Below are 23,390 nucleotides of genomic sequence, written 5' to 3' on the forward strand. Positions count from 1 at the left end.
CATGACTGCTGATGTGGAGCCCTTGGAATTTGCCCTGGTGCCCCTCTAACCCCTCATTCATCCAAGATTGAGTCTCTGCCCCTGTCCCTGACAACTGAACCAAACATCACCCTAGCCTCTGCTATCTGTGTTAGCTGCATCAGCATTGCCTCCTGGCCCACTAATGGGGGATCTCTTGCCATTGCTGGTATCGCAAGTTGTGGCAGAAGCCAGGCCATTTTTGGCCCTTTGTGGCCTTTTTGGGGGGGGGGGATTTACTATTCCCTCTAGCACACATGTAGATGAATTCATATGAGCTGGCATGGCATTGAAGTGGAATGGTACAGAATGCTGCCATGGAGGGTGCATGTGAAGCAAGGCATAGACAGGGCCACTACCATTAATTACCACCATTTACCCATTGGTGGCAAGAGACCTGTCCTAGCAGTTCTTACACTGATTACAACTATTGTGGACCAGTCCTTCGCCACATGCCACATGCAGTTTTCCACGTGCTAGGGACAGTCATTCACTATGATTGAGTTTGTGTTTATCTCAGTGCTTTGACTCTATGCAGTATATGGACTCTCTGCTCCTCCGTAGACTGATTCACACACTGAAATTCATTTACTCTTCTGGATTGTTGACAAGCTACCATCAGCTCATCTAGTTTACATTTTGCCAACAGTGACAGATCACAGTGTTGTTCTAGCCTTGTATGGGTACTAAAAAGGCCATCAATGAAGTCAAAAATGTATAATTAGCAGTTTATAATCAACTCAGATAATAAATCAAAATCCCTGTGGAAAATTACAAATGATATAGTTGGACGTTGGACACACACACACACACACACACACACACACATATTAGCAAGCACACTTCATGCGCATCTCAGGTGATGCTGGAGTTGGTGGTCATGTGTGCATGAGGTTTGCCTGCTTGCTTGTTTGCTTGTGTGTGTGGGCGCACATGCGTGTGCTTTACTGACAAAGGCTGTGTCTTCTTTATATTAAGTAACACTCTGTCTTTTCCTATATTGTTGATATTTCTACAAGGAGTTTCCACTGTTTGACCTTAACCAACTGTAGAAAATATTTAACAATAACTTCATAAACATTGGTGACCAAATTTCTTCCTTAACCAGTCCTCCTGGAACAACAATGTAGTTACTGATTTTTTTTAATGTGGAGAATGTAAAGACAGTGAGATATTTAATAATGTGACAAAAAAATAAAATTCAAGAAATATACAGGCAGATCTTCATCAGTTATTTAGTTAGCAGGAACCCATAATGTTAAATCAAAATTTCAGCTGAAAGAATGTACCCCTAGACAACAAGAGATAATGAAGATAAGTAAAAAGTTTTTCTTTTGTATATTTTATGCCTCTCAAAGCTTTTGAAACTAATGAAGACACTAAGAAATATTTAATAGTGATGTGTGGGAGGGTAAGATTACATGATGCCAACTGCAAATTCAGAAATTGTTTAAATACTGCAAGCTGCAACTATATATAGACAAAACTGAATACATAAATTTCTCCTCATTACAGTGGATATCATCAGTTACAGATAATGTGAGGATGGCAGAGCCTATAAATCCTCAGAGTGTGGATAGATGATACTGTACCATGGAATATAGATATAGAGGACCCATGAACCAGACTGAGAAGTTTGTGATACGGTTTTAGCATTCTCAGTAAAGTCTGTGACATCTAATCCCATACAGTACTCCATTTTGGGACATATTTCACAAAAAATATACATACTAAGCAGCAATGAATAATTAGGCATATTTCACAAAAATATACGTACTAAGCAGCAATGAATAATTAAGATAATGGAACAGCAGGCTTTCTCTCTTCTTCGGTTACTACATATCTCTGTGGTGAGTTCACTGTCTTGTCAGTGCTATGTTCCTATATTTATGAAACTGAGTACTTTATGCATGAGAATTTGCATATTTCCCCAAAAATAAATATTATCACCAATATCATACCCACCATTTCAATGATATGTTTATAGGTGCTCAACAGCTGTAGGTGACAGTAGGATTAAGTAGATGAGAGTACTTCTATACAAGAAGCTGTGTGGAAGAAAAGTTCCAGGGACAAAATAAATTTAGTGCTGCAGCAACACTCTTTTTATTCTGTTCAAGAATTCATGAACTCCAATATAAATAACGAAGTTTAATGACCATTATGAATGTGCATGTATCTTTTTAATATTTATGTGCAAAATGCTTGTGCAACATCAATCAGTGGAAAATTAAGGATGCAATAATGACAGTGTTATAAAAAGGACAGACTGCTACTCACCATACAGTAGAAATACTGAGTTGCAGACAGACACAACAACAAGACTGTTAAACAAATGAGCTTTTGGCCAGAAGGCCTTCTTCTTCTAAAGTAGATGACACACACTCATTCGTGCAGGCACAACTCACACACACAAGACTACTGTCTCTAGCCACTAAGGCCAGACTGCAAGCAACTGCACATGGCGGGAGAAGCAGTCTGACTGGTGTGGGTCAGGAGGAGGCTACTGCAGGAAGGGGGAGGGTAGCAGTGTAGGGATAGGAGCGGTATAGTGTTGTTTGTGGAAGAATACAGGATCTTTGTGGGGACAGGGTAGTGCAGCTAGATGCAGTTGAGATGTTAGACATCAGGTGGGTAGGGGTGTATGGGAAATGAAGCAGAAAAAGAGTGAAGCACAGAGACAGTGGCTGCATTAGTGAGATAGAAGGCTGTTTAGTGCTGGAGTGGGAGCAGGTAAGGGGTTAGGTGGGTAATGGACAGTGTCTAAGGAAGGCTGAGGTCAGAGGGGTTAAAGGAAGGCAGGAAGGATTCAGTCAGTGCAGACTGTGAAGCAGTCACCAAAGTGAAGAACGTTGTGGTGAACAGCGTGATCAGAAACTGTCTACGTGTCTCTTGGCCACAGTCTGTTGGTCCCCATTCATGCGGCCAGATGGCTTGTTGGTTGTCATGCCCACACAGAATGCAGCACAGTGGTTGCAACTGACCTTGTAGATCACATGACTGCTTTCACAGATAGCCCTGTCTTGGATGGGATAGGTGATGCTTGTGATGACTGAAGTAGGTGGTGGTGGTATGATGTATGGGACAGGTCTTGCAGCCAGATCAACTAAAGAGATATGAGCCATGAGGCAGCTCAGGGGCATGCTCTTTTGCAGCCAGATGGTCGGACTTTAGCTTTTGGGTAGGTGACTGGAGACATAAGGTACAGGAGATCTGTTTATGTGAAAGCTTGGAAGGGTAATTTTAGTTAGTGAAGGCCTCAGTGAAACCCTTGGTATATTTGGAGAGGGACTGCTCATAACTACACAGGCAGCTGCACTGTACGGAAGATTGGGTTTAAGATTCCATCTACATCAAGGTCATTAGAGTCAGGCCACAAGCTCAGATTATGTCAAGGACATGGATGGAAATCGGCCATGCCCTATCAAACCAATCATCGTGGTATTTACCTGGTGTGAATTAGAGAAATGATGGAAAAGCTAAATCTGGATGGCTGGATGCAAGTTTGAACTGTCATCCTCCTGAGTGCGAGTCCTGTGTGCTGACCACTGCACCACCTCGCTTGGTTTCTTGGTATTGAAAGGGTGGCAGCTGTCAAAGTGGAGGTACTACTGGTGGTTGGTAGGTGTGATATGGACAGAGGTACTGAGGTAACTATCTTTTAGGTGGAGTTCAACACTGAGGAAGATGGATTGTTAGGTTGAGGAGGACCAGGTGAAGTGAATGGGGTAGAAGGTGTTGAGGTTCTGGAGGAATGTGGATAGGGTGTCCTCAACTTCAATCCAGATCATGAAGATGTCATCAATGAACCTGAACCAAATAAGTGGTTTGTGATCCTGGGTGATTAGGAAGGATTCTTCCAGATGGCTCAACAACAAGTTGGCATAGGATACTGCTATGCAGGTGCCTACTGCTGTACCAAAGATCTGTTTGTAGGTAAAGTTTAAAAGTGAATTAACTGTTGGTGAGGACATAGTTGGTCATGGTGACAAGGAAGGAGGTTGTAGGTTTGTAATATATCAGACGTTGGGAATGATAGTCTTCAATAGTAGCAAGATCATGGGTATTAGAGATGTTAGCGTAAAGAGAGGTGGCATCAATAGCGATGAGCAGGGCACCATGTGGTAAAGGAACAGGAACTGTGGATAGACATTGAAAGGTATGGTGGTGTTTTTTACAGGAGCATAGGTTGTGATTAAGAGGCTGAAGGTGCTGGTCTATGAGAGCAGAGATTCTCTCACAGAGGACATAGTAACCAGCCACAATGGGGCATCTTGGAAGTACTTAAAAGGTGAGTGCAGGTAGTGGTAGTGTTGAGGAAAGAGAGAGAGTCTCAGGGGCCAACCAACAAGCTGTCAGTCTGCATGAGTGGCCACTGACAAACTGTCGCTGAGACAGCTGGACCACCCAGTTGCTGAGCACTGCCCAACATAATGTTCTTCCCTTCAATGACTGTTTCATAGCTTGTGTCATCTGTATCCTTCTTACTAACACCAGCTTTTCTGAACTACAAAGGTAGGAACTCTCCCTGCGGTATTTCCCACAGAGACAGTGGTCATGTGTGTGTGAGTTGTGTTTGTGTGAATGTGCGTGTGTGATGCCTACTTTAGAAAAAGGGTTTATGCCCAAAAGCCCATTTGTTTAGCAGGTTTTCTGTAGTGCCTGTCTACAGCTCATCATCTCTACTATATGATGATAAGCAATCTATACTTTTCTTAATATTGTCATTATATGTTTATGTGATACATGTAACTACTGATTTTTTTGTATACCTTATTTACAAACATGATAACCTAGTGTAATTGGTGTGTAAGTGCACTGTATATCACACAGTAATACTTCACCCAGCATAACTGACAGCTTTGTGTTAAAAAATATTCTAAGGGCTATGATTTACCATTAACAATGTGTGACTCATATTACTTAATAATTCAAAAGTATATGTTTGTAACTATAATGTACACTATGCGATCAAAAGTATCTGGACACCTGGCTGAAAATGACTTACAAGTTCATGACAAACCCCATTGTTAATGCTTGAATTCAACATGGTGTTGGTCTACCCTTAGCCTTGATGACAGCTTCCACTCTCACTGGCATACATTCAACCAGGTACTGGAAGGTTTCTTGAGGAATGGCAGCCCATTCTTCACGGAGTGCTGCACCAAGGAGGGGTATCAATGTCAGTCAGTGAGGCCTGGCACAAAGTCAGCATTCCAAAACATCCCAAAGGTGTTCTACAGGGTCCTAGTCAGGACTCTGGGCAGGCCAGTCCATTACAGGGATGTTACTGTAGTGTAACCACTCCACCACAGGCCTTGCATTATGAACAGGTGCTTGATCTTGTTGAAAGATGCTGTTGCCGTCCCCGAATTGCTCTTCAGCAGTGGGAAGTAAGAAGGTGCTTAAAACATCAATGCAAGCCTGTGTTGTGATAGTGCCATGCAATACAACAAGGGGTGTAAGCCCCCACCATGAAAAAAAATGACCACACCATAACACCACCACCTCCGAATTTTACTGTTGGCAATACACACATTGACAGATGATGTTCACCGGGGATTCGCCATACCCTGCCATTGGATCACCACATTGTGTACCATGATTCATCACTTCACACAATGTTTCTCCACTGTTCAATCATCCAATGTTTACACTCTTTACACCAAGCGAGGCATCATTTGGCATTTACTGGCTTGATGTGTGGCTTATGAGTAGCCACCCAACCATGAAATCCAAGTTTTCTCACCTCTTGCTAACTGTCATAGTACTTGCAGTGGATCCTGCAGCAGTTTGGAATTTCTGTGTGGTGGCCTATTGCACATTACAACCTTCTTCAACTGTCGATGGTCTCTGTCAGCCAACTGACAAGGTCAGCCTATATGCTTTTGTGCTGTGTGTGCCCCTTCGCATTTCCACTTCACTATCACATCAGAAACCATGGACTTAGGGATGTCTAGGAGCGTGGAAATCTCACCTACAGACATATGATACAAGTGACACCCAATCACCTGACCATGTTCACAGTCCATGAGTTCCGAAGAGTGCCCCAGTCTGCCCTCTCACAATGACTAATGACTACTGAGGTTGCTGATATGGAGTACCTGGCAGTAGGTGGTAACACAGTGCACCTCATAATTAGGTTTTTTGGGGGTGTCCTGATACTTTTGATCACATTTTCACTGACTTATCACATGTCTATGTGTAACAACACACTGTACGATACCAGGTATCAATAAAAATTACATCAAATCAGAGTTTTTGTGTTTGTATATACCAGGTAATGGTGTACAGTAGAGGTAGACATATAAGAGAATAGTTTTGCCTACTGTTAATGTTGGATTTGGACGAGGGATGTGAAAGCTTTCCTGCCAGTAGGACAAGTGGACAAGTGACAAAATAGAGAAGCCAAATAATGTGGAGTAGTATCTGCTGAAGATGCAAATAACATTTTCCTATTCTTTTGCATTTTTTATTTCATTCATCTTCATAATTTGAAACAGTGCTGATCATAAACAGATTCTGTTTAAGTCAGAACTGTTTTTTCAGCAAAGAACCCTTCCACCACACACTGTCAGGTGGCTTGCAGAGTATGAATGTAGATGTAGATAATGCAGTTTTGGCAGTCTATGTATGACATTTACAATGAACTTTTCTGAACACTGTTTTGCCTGTATCAAAGGAGTGACATGTGATTATTTGAGTTTTGAATCTACAATGAAGATTCGTATCTCAATTATGATTAGCAGTAGCACACCAATGCAATGAGAAATTATATGTCTTGTGACAAAAGGAGAAGCAACTAACAAATCTATTGATGATTAGTACCAGTAGATCTAATGACAATTGTCGTTAGCAGATCAATGAAAGTAGACATTTTATATCTTGTGACAAAAAGAGCAACAGCCAATGAAAGACAAGGAAAAAGGATGAAACAAATTATAACTTGGAATGACAAGTTTAACTGCATATTAACTTTGAGATATTATAATGGTTTCCATTACACTACTGTGGAACATTGTGAAGAATGATACAAGTTCATAACTTATCTAGAAATGTTAATGCTAGGTGAAATCAAAAAAGTAAACAAAAATATAACCTCTGTCCTGGTTAAAGCTATTAAATTTTTATGTAAGTTAATTTTTGACACAGTTCTAGATGACACAAAAAGTTATATAAATCTGAGAGCATTTTATGGTTCTATAAAACTAAAACACCATGGCCTAGGAGTTAACATCCTAGTTTATCAATCCATATGTTCCACAATGATTTTGCCACAACCTGAATTCTGAATACATATATGATTATGGTAGTCAAAGATGTATGATATAAAGTGTCATTCATTTAGTCCACAGCAGTCTTGACAGAAATGAGCTGAAGGATCAGATGATAATAGTAGTAGTAGTAGTAGTAGGAGGAGGAGGAGGTGCAGCAGCAAGAGCAGTAGTGTTCATCCCTGGATCACTTTTACAAGGATACTGGACATGTGGCAGTATTACAGTTTAAGAACAAAATTAACAAAATGCTTACATATAGGCATTTACATACTTACAGATCAAGTTTTACAGTTTTCTTGAGTGAATACATCATTGTATTATGGGTTTGATGATGGTGGAATCTTTATTTTTATGTAAATATGCAAATTTTCATAAATAAAGTGTGCAGTTTCATGAATGTAGGTACGCGACACGGGCAAATTATTGAATTTGCTACAGAGATATCTAGTAGTGGAGAACAGAGACATTTCTTCCTTTCTAACTCCTTTTTTCCCTACCTGAGGGACTAACAGTTCTGAAAGCTAGGTATAGTTTTTCTATCAATGTAAATGAGTGTTGTCTGTTCTGCCATACATGTCCAAAAGAACAGACAACACTCGGGATTATGCACCCTGTACTTCATTTTGTAAAATGGAGGAAGGGGGAAGAAAGGGAGAGGGGTAGTTGGGAAACCATGAATTCCAGATGCACAGGGAAATGTGGTGTTGCAATAGTGGAAGCTGAAAATTTGTGTCAGACTGGGACTCAATCCTGAATGCTCCATATCTCTAGAATGGTTGCCTTAACCATCTTTGAAAGTTCAAAAAACACACAATACTCAGTTACACAAATACAAACAAGCACAGTGGTTGTATGACATAAGTTTCAGTGTGGAGGCACAAATATTGTTCAGACACCTAAGGGAATCAAGAGTATGTGTGTGGGAGGTGTAAAGGACTAGGGATGCTGCATTGCAGTATGTGACAAGTTGAGAATTTGAGTCCAACGGAAGGCATGTCCAGGTGGCTGAGACAGTTAAGGCAATTGTCCAAGAGAAGTAGAACACCCAGGTTCAACTCCTAGTACACCAGACACTTTCAAGTTTTGCTACTGCAATACCCTGTGCAGCTTGGAGTCACTATTACCCAGTTGCCATTTTCTGTTTCTATCCTCTTCTCTATTTCAGAAAAAAGTAGTTTTTTGTGGCTATAGGCAGCACTGAAATAACTTGATGACCATTGAAATGAGAGATTTAGAGAGATGTTCTCTCTCAGAGTGTTGCAATTTATTGCGAGTATAGCCTGGAAATTTAGGGTCACATTCATCCAGATTAGAAAATAATGCATCTGTTACAGGTAAAAAGCAAGATATCATTACCTGATAGCAAACTAGTGACACCATAAGCTTTTCTGCCACCTGACTGGAGCTAAAACGTCTTTTATCTTTTTCATTTCTCTTTGCTAAGTGATCCCACAACTTGGTCCACAAATCAACACGATATGGAACAAGTCTCTGCTGGGGTGACAGCAGCATCATAGCAGTATTCCACAGCGTTTCTTGTGATATGGACATTGTGAGACGGTTGATCTGAAATATACAGTGATATGTTTCAAATGGATATTACATTTTCCAGCTGACAATTTTTTTCCCAAAACAAATTACTGCTCTGTATAATGCATATTACTTTTATGACTATCATCTCTGTATTAATGACAGTACTTACTTTTACTTCAATATTAGTGATTCGTGAAATGGTAGTTAGTGGCAATAATCCTAACAAAGGCAGTGCATCAGAAGTTATTGTTCTGTAGGAGGAAGCATAGGCGCCACCAACTAGCATTTCCTGTAGAATTTGTGATACATTCAATCTCAATGGCTTCTCAAGAAAAGTTTTAAGCAACTGCAAGAAGAGCAAAGACAGATGAGAGGCCCAACTTCCAAATCATGCAGCTATAAGCAAATTAAGTCAAATAAAAACTGTAAAACCATGCAAAGTAATAGAATCTGCAGTAATGTGAAGGTTTATTACACCATTATATTTTTAACTATTAAATGATATTTATTATATAAAAACAAGACAAAAGAGGTGCAAGACTAATTTTGCAGAAGTGGTTTACTATCACATCTGAATGAAGATGTGCACAAACCAGAAACACCCAATTTCATGTTGCTAAGTGTGAAACATAATGTCAGGAATCAAACAATGGAAAGTCAAGGATGGAATAACAACAGTATTATAATAAGGATATGAATACAATAAAGGGAAACATTCCACGTGGGAAAAATATATCTAAAAACAAAGTTGATTGTGACTTACCAAACAAAAGTGCTGGCAGGTTCATAGACACACAAACAAACAAAAACATACACACAAAATTCGAGCTTTCGCCACCAACGGCTGCTTCATCACGAAAGAGGGAAGGAGAGGGAAAGACGAAAGGATGTGGGTTTTAAGGGAGAGTGTAAGGAGTCATTCCAATCCTGTGATCGGATCCCTAAGGTAAGTTGCGAAAGCTTAAATTTTGTGTGTATGTTTGTGTTTGTTTGTGTGTCTATCAACCTGCCAGCGCTTTCGTTTGGTAAGTCACATCATGAGAAACTCAGTCACAATCACGCACAATTAAACAACTTCTTATACTTGTAAGATTTAGGCCAAAAGGACAGACACACACACACACACACACACACACACACACACACACACACACACACAGAGTCTCTGACTGCTGTGGCTGGACTGGGAACTGCCAATGCACCTGATGGCATCAGCAATCTGGCTTGAGTGGTGGGGGTATGGTGGAGGCATGCTGCGGGGAAGGGGAGGGATAGAAGGGAGAAGGGTAGGAGTGGGGGAAGCTGTAGTGCTGCTTGTGAGATGATACTGGGGCATTGTGGGAAAAGGGTAGGCTGCTATGTGCAGTCAGGTGGTTGGGGGATGAATGGAAAATGAGATAAGTAGAAAAGGGGAAAAAAACTAGTGGGAGTTTTGGTGGCATAGAAGGTTGTGAAATATAGATGGTGCTGGCTGTGAAACAGTCACTGAAGTAAAGCACACTATGTTGGGCAGCATGTTCAGCAACTGGGTGGTCCACCTGCCTATTGGGCATAGCTTGTCGGTGGCCATTTATGATAACAAACACCTTGTTAGTTGTCATGCCCATGTAGAAAGCAGCACAGCGGTTGCAGCTTAGTTTGTAGATCACATGGCTGCTTTCACAGGTAGTCGTTGTTGTTGTCAGAGACCAAATGCTAGCTAGCATAATCTCTAATGTCACAACTTTTGTCAGCATTAATAAATGGTATTGTGCTTTCTTGGCAGCTATTCCAAAAAATCCTATTATCAATTTCCCAAAGGCAGCAGCTGTGTGGTTCCTAAGCAATGTACTCCTTTCACAGTTTGGATGTTGTTAGATTAATTCAACTAGACCTTTTAGACTAAGGGGAATCACTGACATAAAATTACCAGAAATATGGTTGTGCGGGAGTAAGCAGCTCATCAACACTAAAGGTCTAGTTACTTATAGTGCCGAAAACACATTCATAGCCTGGACAGCCTTACACTTCAAGAACACAGACAACTGAAAATGGGTTGTAAACACACTTATTATTCACAATAAATAAACCACAACCGTTTGAATGAATTTATCATACATACTTGGCAGAAAGCTGATAGTGGCTTCCTCTAAATTAATGGACTCTTGCTACATTTTCTGCAAGAAGTTGTACAAAATATTTAACTCTTGCACTCAATCTACTCCCAAACAGTTGAGTACGAATTGTTGGAAAAAATATGGTTATTAGTAACTGAGAAATACTTTGGGAATTTTCTACCTACAACTACTATAAATTACCAACATCTTTTCAGGAAGCATGGCATCATTAGTAAGAGGTTCAGCATCAGTACATGTTACATCACGAAAAGGAAATGTTATGGGCTCATATTAGAGACACTAGACATTTAGAAGCTGTGCATCTGCTTAGGACCACTATTCACATGTAACTAAATTACAACAACATAGTGAACAAAACTGATTTATGAATGAAAACAAGAACAATGTTTACTTGTTGGGAGAACTAGGATTTAAGGTAAAAGGTAAAAGGTAAAATTCCCAATTTAGTCATCCATATATCTAAAGGACAATGTTTTTGAACCTTATGGGATAAAAATAAAGTATCACAGACAAAAATCTATAAAAATATGACCTGAAGAGGTCAGCCATGTTGTATCTGCTAAACAGAAGAGTTAAAAGAAAATGATAATTAATGAATTAATGAATCTTAGTATAATCAAGACATTTACAAAAGATAAAAAGATGCAAAGACGAGAACTGTAGGATGTGTAATGGAGAACAACAGACAAGGAAGACAGAATTTATCACACAAGGCCATGAATATTACAATTGCAATACAGCAAAATTTGTGTTTCATCCCTCTGTACCATGTAAACTCCCAATGGCAAGCATATTTCATCTTATCAATATAAAGATGACAGAACTGGAAGTCATAAAAGGAAAGGATGATTTGTTACAATTGAGGTTCTTACACATCTTAAATGAATGCTCCAAGACAAGAATGGTACTTGAATCATGGATGACAGTGGAGGTGATGTCACTTTACAAAAAAGGAGGAAGAAATGCATGTGAAAGCTACTGAGGTATAAGCCTATTACAGTACATATTTCTTACAAACTCTACACAAAAAGTACGAAAAATAAGGTGAGAAATATTTCTGATGACCTCCTAATGGAGGAACAAAATTACTTTACAAAGGGTTCATTTAGTAGTGAGAATTTACTAGTACATGACATTTAATTGAAAAATGACAAGAGCACAACCTCAATACTCAGATCATATCATAGATAATGAAAAAGCTTTCAACAATGTGAACAGAAGCAGCCTTGGAACATCATTGAAGAAGCAAGGATTACTGAGGCATTTAACACAAATAATAAAGGGTTCACATCAGCAAGCAGAAATTATAAACAAATTCAGAGAAAGAGAAAACAGGACCAATTAAGATCAACAGAGAAGTGAGACAGGGGTGTAGCCTTTCACTTACTATATTCTATATATACTAGAACCTGAGCTTCCCAAACATTTCCTCTGACAGAACACTTCAAGAATCCAGGTACTCTGATGGAGCACCTTGTTTATTTAGAAGGTTAATAAAGTTTTTCAAATAAAGACAATCCTGTTAATAAAGTTTTTTAATGAGACAACTTGTTTTGTTCAATGATTATTTAAATTTTAAATTCTAACTAATAACACAGAAATCGTAATAAAACTTTTAAAAAATAATCAGTATAATTGAAATGCAAAAATGCCAAGTTATTAATAATTTTCATGGAGCACTTAATCACTTCCGTTGGAACACCAGTATTCTAAGGAACACTGTTTGGAAAACCATGATTTAGACAACATTTTTAGACACTGGAAACCGGAGTTAAACAAGGTGTAAGATTAACATAGGACACACAAACATAAATACTCTGCTCCTTAATATTGACCAAATAATTATTCATAAGACAGAAAAGTAAGCAAAACTATTTTAAACCAATAGGATATATTTCCAAGAATTACCAAGCGGGAAAGCGCCGGCAGACAGGCACAATGAACAAAACACACAAACACACACACACAGAATTACTAGCTTTCGCAACCGATGGTTGCTTCTTCAGGAAGGAGAGGGAAAGACGAAAGGATGTGGGTTTTAAGGGAGAGGGTAAGGAGTCGTTCCAATCCCGGGAGCGGAAAGACTTCCCTTAGGGGGAAAAAAAGGACAGGTGTACACTCGCACACACACACACACACACATATCCATCCGCACAGACACAGACACAAGCAGACATATTTAAAGGCAAAGAGTAAGGGGGCATATATATATATATATATATATATATATATATATATATATATATATTCCAAGACTTACCAAGTGGGAAAGTGCCGGCAGACAGGCACAATGAACAAAACACACAAACACACACACAGAATTACTAGCTTACGCAACCGATGGTTGCTTCTTCAGGAAGGAGAGGGAAAGACGAAAGGATGTGGGTTTTAAGGGAGAGGGTAAGGAGTCATTCCAATCCCGGGAGCGGAAAGACTTCCCTTAGGGGAAAAAAAGGACAGGTGTACACTCTGTACAGTCGCTCGCACACACACACACACACACACACACATATCCATCCGCACATACACAGACACAAGCAGACATATTTAAAGGCCTTTAAATATGTCTGCTTGTGTCTGTGTATGTGCAGATGGATATATGTGTGTGTGTGTGTGTGTGTGTGTGTGTGTGTGTGTGTGTGTGTGTGCGCGCGTGTGTGTGTGTGCGCGAGTGTACACCTGTCCTTTTTATCCTTAAGGGAAGTCTTTCCGCTCCCGGGATTGGAATGACTCCTTACCCTCTCCCTTAAAACCCACATCCTTTCGTCTTTCCCTCTCCTTCCTGAAGAAGCAACCATCGGTTGCGAAAGCTAGTAATTCTGTGTGTGTGTTTGTGTGTTTTGTTCATTGTGCCTGTCTGCCGGCGCTTTCCCGCTTGGTAAGTCTTCGAATCTTTGTTTTTAATATATATATATATATATATATATATATATATATATATATATATATATATATAGAAAGAAACTTCCACATGGGATATATATATATATATATATAAAATAGAAGGAAACTTCCACATGGGAAAAATATATTAAAAACAAAGATTCCAAGACTTACCAAGCGGGAAAGCGCCGCTAGATAGGCACAATGAATAAAACACACACACACACACATAGAATTTTGAGCTTTCGCAACCGGTGGCTGCTTCGTCAGGAAAGAGGGAAGGAAAAGGAAAGATGAAAGGATGTGGGTTTTAAGGGAGAGGGTAAGCAGTCATTCCAATCCCGGGAGCGGAAAGACTTACCATAGGGGGGAAAAGGATAGGTATATACTCGCGCACACACACACATATCCATCCATACATACACAGACACAAGCAGACATATTTGACCCAAATAAATACAGACAGTCTACAAGACCATCGAGAACATCGAATTTGCTACAACAGCTGGAGACAAGAAGAATTGTATTCCAGTTAAGTCTGTCGCTGCTCAAGCCCTGCTGGATGGTCCCACTGTTTTCTGCAGTTGTAGACTTAATTTCAGTTTAGATATAAATGATTCATTTGGTCATGGCAACGGATGGTTTACCGTAGCCATTGTCTATATGGTCATTATATACTCGTAACAGGAGGAAAATATCTGTAAATGAGTCTGTAGACAATGTTCGAGGAGGTTCGGCAGTGACAGTTTGCTGAAGCGGACGAATACCATCCCGAGAGAGTTGAAACCCCAAGTACGTGATAGATGCCTGAAAAAATTGTGATTTCTGGAGATTACACTTCAGACCAGCAGTCTGTAAGACTTGAAAAAGTGTGCGGAGGTTCTGAAGATGTTCTTCAGTGGTGGAGCCAGTGACAACAATTTCGTCCATGTAATTTATACACCCAGGGATAGGGAGCAATAATTGTTCCAAAAATCGCTGAAAGAGAGTAGGGGTGCTGGCAACCCCGAATGGCAATTGTTGGTATTGATAGAGGCCGAAAGGTGTGTTAAGGGCCAGAAACTGCCGGGAAGCAACGTGGAGAGGAAGTTGATGATAATCTTCTGACAGGTTTATTTTAGAAAAATACTGGCCTCCCGCAAGTTTAGTGAACAATTCTTCAGGTCGGGGCATAGGGTAAGTATCGATGAGGCATTGCACATTTACAGTGGCTTTAAAATTGCCACAGATACGAATATCACCATTGGGCTTAGCAACAATCACAACGACAGGGGTGGACCACTCACTGGAAGTGACAGGAAGCAAGACCCCTGAAGTAGTGAGACGATCCAGCTCTCGTTTTACCTAATCATGAAGGGCCACAGGAATGGCCAGAGCCCGAAAAACTTTGGCCGAGCAGTGGGTTTGAGTGTGATATGACCTTCAAAGTCATTTGCACAGCCTAACCCAGGAGAAAAAAAGGGATGAAAATGTCGACAAGGAATCCAATTGAGCATAAGGAATAGCATCAGAGACAATATTGACAGAGTCATCTATGGAGAACCCAAAAATGCGAAAGGCATCGAAACCAAAAAGATTCCCTGCGTTACTCTGGTCGACCACAAATATGGGAACAGTGCGAACAACGGATTTGTAAGATACCTCAGCATTAAATTGTCCCAAGAGAGAACTCTTCTGTTTATTGAACGTCCGTAATTGCCGAGTGACAGGTGACAAAAGTGGAGAACCCAACTGAAGATACGTCTGAGAATTAATTATAGTGGCAGCAGAACCAGTATCCATCTGCATGCGAACATCCTGACCAAGGATTTGGACAGTGAGGAATAACTTCCCTGAAAGGGTAGAAGTGCAATTGACAGACAACACAGAAGAAGAATCAATATCATGGTCATGAACATCATGTATGTGGTCGGATTTGCAAACGGCAGACACATGACCCTTCTTTTTGCAATTGTGACACATGGCCCAACGTTGGGGACAGTCCTCCCGTGAATGTTTCGTAAAACACCGCGGACATGAAGGAAGTTGCCGGGAGTTTTGCTGCAGTTTCTTAGGGGTTGTTTACGGTTAGGCCGAGGCTGCACGTGAGAGCCTACTGCGGCCATGTCAGCTGGCAGGGATGCACTGCATACGTCGTCAACAGCGCAGAGAGGTTGTATTTCCCCGATTTCACCCCATGCCTCTATTTGCGCCCCAGCGGTGAGAGAAATTTCATAAGACTGTGTGATGGATAGGACTTCATCTAGAGTCAGATTTGTCAACTGAAGGGCACGTTGCCGAACTTCTTTGTCGGGCCGGATAATAGCATCCCGTACCATGGAATCAGCATAGGATTCTTTGTGAACGTCAGTTACAAATGGACACTTTTGACTGAGGCCGTGAAGTTCAGCAGCCCAAATGCGATAGGATTGATGTGGTTGTTTTTGACAACACGAGAGGCTACCACATGTGTTTGCTTTTGAAAATAGACAGACAGAAGGGAGCACATTTCAGCAAAAGACAAAGATGCAGGATCTACCAAAGGAGACAATTGCGACAACAACCGATACATTTGAGGTGAAATCCATGAAAGGAATTTAGACTTACATATTCGTTCGTCCGTAACATGAAATACCAAGACGTGCTGTTGAAGACGTTTTTCATAATCAGACCAGGAGGAGGAAAAGGAGGTATAGACAAAGACAAGAAACGCCCCATATTTGATGCCACGACAAAATCGCAAATCGCCAATGTTAGAAGCGTTTGCTGTTCAGTGAGACCTTGCAAATAGTTGCTTGACAGTAGCCATGGAAACCTGTGGGTCAACAATGAAAAGGATAAATCCACTACCTCGTCGTCAATTGTTATAACGTCAAGTTGAACACATATATTTCAAAACGACACAACACATATAAGTCACTGAGAAAGTTGACAAAGCAAGACATGTGAACATGGTAACATTCGAATGAGCACTGAGTCCAAGTCTAGCGGCCACTGGCTGGCTGGCACTTAGGTGACGCAGCTGTTGCATGGCTGGGAGACAGCGACGCATGTAGAGGACGTGCGTAATTGTGTGGCAACACTTTGAATGATTGGCGAGTCACAACAATTATATTAGTTACAGCATGCATGGAGGCATTTACTACCCATTTTTTTCATGCTCCATACATGAATGAAATGGGAGAAAACCCTAGTATCTGGTACAGTAGGAAATGGCCTCGTTTTCAAAGTGTAGATGTAGATGTGGATATTATCAAAATGGATTTTGTCAAAAATATAGTATAGTTTTCCTCTTGATATTCAATAGCAAATTAATGAAACCCCTTTAAATTTCAAGTAGTTTAAAGTAAACATAAGCATAGGATCCTAAAATAAATCACTAGCTTTGGCCTGGATGCTTAAAGAAATGTCTCATCACACTTGGAATCCTGTGAAAACAAACCCTTAGCAAGCTTGTGATCCTTTATGAAGAAACCCTTATCTGGCTTGGCATCCTGTAGTAAAGAAACCCGCCTGTGGCTGCTGTTGCACAGGTATCAGGCATGGTTCCTATGACTATGGAGATGCTGGTTTTCTCACTTAAAAAGAAACTAAAGTGGTTAAACCAACATGGTCCCTAGTAACACATTGATACAATTTCTCATCAGTACACATATGTTCCATATAAACCGTTAACTGTGAAAAAACAAAATGCACTACACTTTAAACTGAAATGTACGTATCACATCAATAGCACTGAAAAATTGAAAGATAAATTAAAAATTCTCATTAACATGAAATCTTTTCCAAAAAATGTCAAACTGACTGCTATGAACTTCACCAAAATTTACACAACTTGACAATGGTATAGAAACTTGAAGACAGTTAATAGGATGTGGGTTCCAGCTGATCTGAAACAATTACACTTCCACGACCTCCAGTAATGTACAGTTAAATTTTGAAGTTTATAACTAATTTGATTATGTAGCTATTACAGCAACATACATCTGGAAGACGAAGCAATAGGTGGCACTTGCCCCCCCCCCCTCCCCGCCCCACTTCCAGAATCTGGAGTACTAGTGCAAAGCTCTAATCCAGATAACCGTCAATTATCTGAGACGTAGTAAGTTTTTAGTGCCACCCATAAAATTTCGTTCTCATGGCATAACATGTCTTGTAATTGAAAAGCTCATTTGCATCACCCCTGGGAAAATTTCTACGGATGACCCTGACTACAGCAGCAAAACTGGCTAATGTATATCATCATGACTATAACAAAAGACATTACCTTCCTTTGTAGTTTCAAGTTCTTCTGAATTCAGATTACTTCCTATTCATCAGGACTTTTGATATTACCCTCCCTACAGAATAATAAACAATTTTAAAATATAATAAAAGCTATCCAGTTTAATATGAGTACCAGCTCAATATGGATGAAACATACCTAGTCAGTTACTATTTTTAGGGACTTACATGCTCACACTGCAAAACAAAACAAGCTTTTTGGCGGGCTGAGACTTGGTCTTTCTAATGAAAATGGTTTAAGAGGGTTTGCAACAAATACTTTTTGCAAAAGTGTGCTAAAAATACCCATTTATTATGTTTTTATGAACGTCATCAAATGCCCTTGAATTGTTAACTACTGGGAAGCAGTGGCAGAATGAAATTTTATATTATAAGACATGGTGTTGATAAGTTATTATAGGCAAGTTTTGAGGTTTATCATGCTCTTACTTCCAGAGTTATAAAAAGCTAAAGTTCACCTTTTTTTAAGTGGCCCTTTTTCTTACCAGATTTGCTTCAGATTATGAACACAACAAAAATGGTCAATTTTTGGAAATATAACTGGAAAAATAAAAGAAATCTATTCACCAATTGCTGGCAGAAAAATACACATACAAAAGATAAGGAAATGTGCAATCTTTTGGAGCCGGTGCACCCTCCTACTGGTACAAGGGTTGAAGGAGAGGAAATAAGGATGAAGGAAAAGGACTGGTGAGGTTTAGGAGAGGGGGAGAGTTATGGAAAAATCACCCAGAATCCAGCATCAGAGGAGGCTTACCAGATGGGATGAACAGGAAAGACTGATTGTTGGGAACAGCAGTGAATGAGATTTCAAAACCTGACAGCTTAAAGGTGGAGGACAGGGCAATAATCAAGACAGATATTGCTGACAAAACAGTGTGAAAATGTTACTAAGAACGGAAAGCTAAGTGCAATATATGTGGCACACATGGAGCTGTGCGGGTGGAGAGGGGGCGGGGGGGGGGGGGGGGGGGTTGGGTGGCAGGGGGGAATGGACAAATCAATACTACTACTACTACTACATAAAGAGAAGCTAAACTATGTGATCAGAAGTATCCGACCACCCCCAAAAACATAATTTTTTATATTAGGTGCATTGTGCTGCCACCTGCCTTCAGGCACTCCATATCAGCAACCTCAGTACTCATTATACATCATGAGAGATCAGAATGGGGCACTTTGCGGAACTCACAGACTTCGAACATGGTCAGGTGATTGGGTGTCACTTACGTCATGTGTCTGTACATGAGTTTTGTACACATCTAAACATCCATAGATCCACTGTTTCTGATGTGATAGTAAAGCAGAAATGTGAAGGAACATGTACAGCACAAAAGCATACAGGCTGACCTCGTCTGTTGACTGACAGAGACCGCCGACAGTTGAAGAGGGGTCATAATGTGTAATAGCAGACATCTATCCAGACCATCACACAGGAACTCCAAACTGCATCAGGATCCACTGTAAGTACTATGACAGTTAGTCGAGAGGTGAGAAAAACGGGATTCCATGGTCGAGTGGCTGCTCATAAGCCACACATTATGCTGGTAAATGCCAAACGATGCCTCGCTTGGTGTTATGAGCATAAACATTAGATGACTGAACAATGGAAAAACGTTATGTGGAGTGATGAATCACAGTACACAAAGTGGCAATCTGATGGCAAGGTGTCAGTATGGCGAATGCCTGGTGAATGTCACCTGCCGGTGTGTGTAGTGCTAACAGTAAAATTCGGAGGTGGTGGTGATATGGTGTGGTCATGTTTTTCATGGAGGGGTCTTGCATCCCTTGTTGTTTTGCATGGCACTATCACAGCACAGGCTTGCATTGATGTTTTAAGAACCTTCTTGCTTCCCAGTGTTGAAGAGCAATTCGGAGATGGTGATTGCATCGTTCAACATGATTGAGCACCTGTTCATAATGCACAGCCTGTGGTGGAGTGGTTACATGACAATTACATCCCTGTAATGGACTGGTCTGCACAGATTTCTGATCTGAATCCCACAGAAAAATGTGTTATGTTTTGGAATGCTGACTTTGTGCCATGCCTTACTGACCAACATCAATACCTCTCCTCAGTGCAGCACTCCGTGAAGAATGGGCTGCCATTCCCCAAAAAACCTTCCAGAACCTGATTGAGCATATGCCTGGGAGACTGGAAGCTGTCATCAAGGTAAAGGGAGAGCCAACACCATATTGAATTCCAGCATTACCGATGGAGTGTGCCATGAACTTGTAAGTCATTTTCAGCCAGGTGTCTGAATACTTTTGATGGCATAGTGTGTTGTTTAACACTGTTGCCAAAAAACTTGAGAGTTCTTGACTGATTTTCTTCAAATACTTATGTGGTAGCCTAATAAACATTTGGACAAGCATAGACTAAATATGTGATTTCATTCCTTCTGAAGAAGATATCCCTAGTTGAACTGAAATCAAGTCCAGGCATATTACAATAACCTATATGGAAGCAAGAGCCTGTACTCATAATTTATTGCCTGCTTGCAGATCCTGTTTATTTCATTCTTAAACAATCTGTATTGTGTGTTCCTTTTTACAGTTATATTTTCTTTTTTCTTCTGTTAGATGGAGTATTTTGTGAAGTATTCAAGGCTTCTGTGGTTCTGCTACCACTGTACACATGGTATTCTGGTTTATGTAATTGATTTCAGTTCTATTATATTCTGCTCATTTGATGCTGAACAACTGTTATAATGTTAGTATTGGCTATGACCATTTGCCTCAGATAATGTGCATTTTGTTGCATTAAATTCTATATTTTCATTATTCTGACTCATAGTATTTTCCATTTTATTTATCTACTTGACTTGCAGCCAGCTGTTCCTCATTACTAAATTCTGATTTAAATCCATGTGCATACCAGAGTATGTTTTACAATTCAGTATTTGATTACTAAGTCTTTGTCTAACCATATTGTAATTTAGTTGATGTCACTCCACGATTTCTGGTCTTTTCCAAGCATGCCTTCTTCTCTTTCAATTCTGGAACACAATGTTTACTAGAACTTCCTAAAACCATTAGTAGTACTCTAGATGCCTTTTTGTCATCACATCCCCCCCCCAAAAAAAAAATCCCTCATATTCCATTTTTTTGTTTTCCAAACTCTTTCCTAATGCAGCACTCCAATCAACTAAGAATATATTGCCATCCACATCTCCCAATTACCTCCTCATCAACTTGTGAAGTAGCACTCTGTACTCTCTCTTGAGTCATTACCATGAATAGTTGATAAGATTCAGTCTCCTCTTTGCCAGTACATTTTATTGCAGATACTTATTCTTTTTGAAACATAGTAAGGTGGAACAGTGCCATAGCCGGCCGCGGTGGTCTCGTGGTTCTAGGTGCGCAGTCCGGAACTGTGCGACTGCTACGGTCGCAGGTTCGAATCCTGCCTCGGGCATGGATATGTGTGATGTCCTTAGGTTAGTCAGGTTTAAGTAGTTCTAAGTTCTAGGGGACTGATGACCACAGCAGTTAAGTCCCATAGTGCTCAGAGCAATTTGAACTTTGAACAGTGCCATATGCTACAATTCCACTTCTTAAATATTTGTTAAAAATTCTTTTTTGTTTTCTTTAACATACACAACAGGTACATGAAATTGTTAAATTCTTATCCATGTTGTATTTCACTCAACTTCATTATTCAATGTACAGTTTTCAGATCACAGATTATACCAATCTAATTAGTTCTTGTGGAAACAGTTTCCTTCAGAAAATATTCCAAATTTACAGTTTATTAAAACAATGCACTATTCAAAATTCAAACCCACTAATAGTTTGCTTTAAGAAATTCAGCAACCACCAACATTTCACATATTTTTATTAATACCAATATGGCTATTGGCCAGCTTCAATTGGTATAAAACATATTTAAATATTCAATTAGCACATCGTTAAAAACATTGACTGCATTCTGGATGCTGTAACTGCCTTTCTAGTCTGCTTGTTGTTGCTGATATTTTCCACATTTATAAGCATGTCATGAACACTTTTTTGTGTGATATACAAAAATAGCACATGATCTGACACGTTGCCAACTATTAGTCAGTGAGTTGCTAATTTGTGTGATATTAACAGTCAAAGTTATTAATAAAAAGCTGATAATTGTCTGTTTATAGCAATACATTTCAAACAGTTAAACTTTACTGTGCTGTAATGTTAATTTATTACTTAGTTTTTCATTTTTTTAAGTAATAAAAATTATATATAAGGAAGTTAATTTTGAAAATCAATAATACAAGCTAATCTTCAAAACCAAGGAAAATATAGAGGGCGACAAAACTTTCCTTGGGATAATATACAGTGAGCAAATTGTCAAAATCAAGGCAGTTTGGAATAATTGTTAAAGTGGTTAATATGCAGATACATATCAAGTAGCAAACAGCAAAGATCACCTTAGTATTGCAAAATGTACACCATAATTTTCTATTAAGTTATTTTTACTTTTCATTCCTTTTTAATAATAGATACTAGAAAATAAAAACATGAAAGATATTCATTGAATTATCAACAAAAGATAGCAAGTTCCATGCTTGGGAATAATTTCACTATAATTTACTCCAATTTGCGTCACAGAATCCTTATATTATCAAAATTTGCTTACCTATATGTGTCAAAATATACCAAAAAGGCATGCCCGCTACTATGAAAGATTACATGAATGGAATTTCTGCACATTTTTTAATATCATACAACGAAAAGTTAATAAATGTAGAAAACTGGAACAATACCTGAGAAACAGCATCTGAATCCCCAACATGGACAAGGAAGTAGTGCAAAATAGCTAGGCAGTCATCAGTTGATTCAGCTGCTGCAGCATCCCTAAATGCTTCAAAGAGATGAGAAGGTGGCATTGATAGTGGTACTAAATCTAGTGAGGGTAAGTCAAGTGTGATAGCACTCTCACAGTGTGGCAACAAGGGAACGAGCTGTGCAACATGCCCAGGTACCCCAGGCAATGCAGGCCCTGCCAAAACATGGCAGCATGGTTCATGTGAAAGTCCAATATCCAGAAGATGTGCGAATAACCCTGGTGCAAAGACCAGCATGTGGTGGTCTGTGAAGGAAATCAAAGGACACAATTAATATGTATTAAACAAAGTAGTATACTGATTAAACTGAGCCTAACAAAGAAATAAAGTGCATGTAAGAAGATGCAGCTTTTCCTTTCTTTCTGCATTTTATTTAAATAGTTACTTTATAGATGGAGACATGTATAATAATCACTGCGCACTTTCTCTTTCACTGTTGGTCTGCTGTTAGCAATTACAAAGCATGTAAC

At 39.7% G+C, this 23,390-nt stretch overlaps 1 protein-coding gene across 7 annotated transcripts in view; it reads right to left on the reverse strand.

Moving 5' to 3' along the window:
* The window catches only part of LOC126353810 (protein pigeon), a 479,712-nt gene that overhangs the window by 132,444 nt on the left and 323,878 nt on the right, over positions 1 to 23,390 (reverse strand). For 4 of the 7 annotated variants that reach the window (XM_050002910.1, XM_050002912.1, XM_050002908.1 and 1 more), the window contains exons 9-11: positions 22,840 to 23,165; positions 8,998 to 9,174; positions 8,652 to 8,861 (exon numbers count right to left, since the gene is read on the reverse strand). In XM_050002910.1, coding sequence (XP_049858867.1) covers positions 8,652 to 8,861; positions 8,998 to 9,174; positions 22,840 to 23,165 — 713 coding nt within the window. The remainder of the gene's footprint in view (positions 1 to 8,651; positions 8,862 to 8,997; positions 9,175 to 22,839; positions 23,166 to 23,390) is intronic. The other 3 variants (XM_050002914.1, XM_050002911.1, XM_050002909.1) reach the window with 2 other exon arrangements.

Source organism: Schistocerca gregaria, chromosome 3 (genome assembly GCF_023897955.1).
Source record: "Schistocerca gregaria isolate iqSchGreg1 chromosome 3, iqSchGreg1.2, whole genome shotgun sequence".
NCBI lineage: Eukaryota > Metazoa > Arthropoda > Insecta > Orthoptera > Acrididae > Schistocerca > Schistocerca gregaria.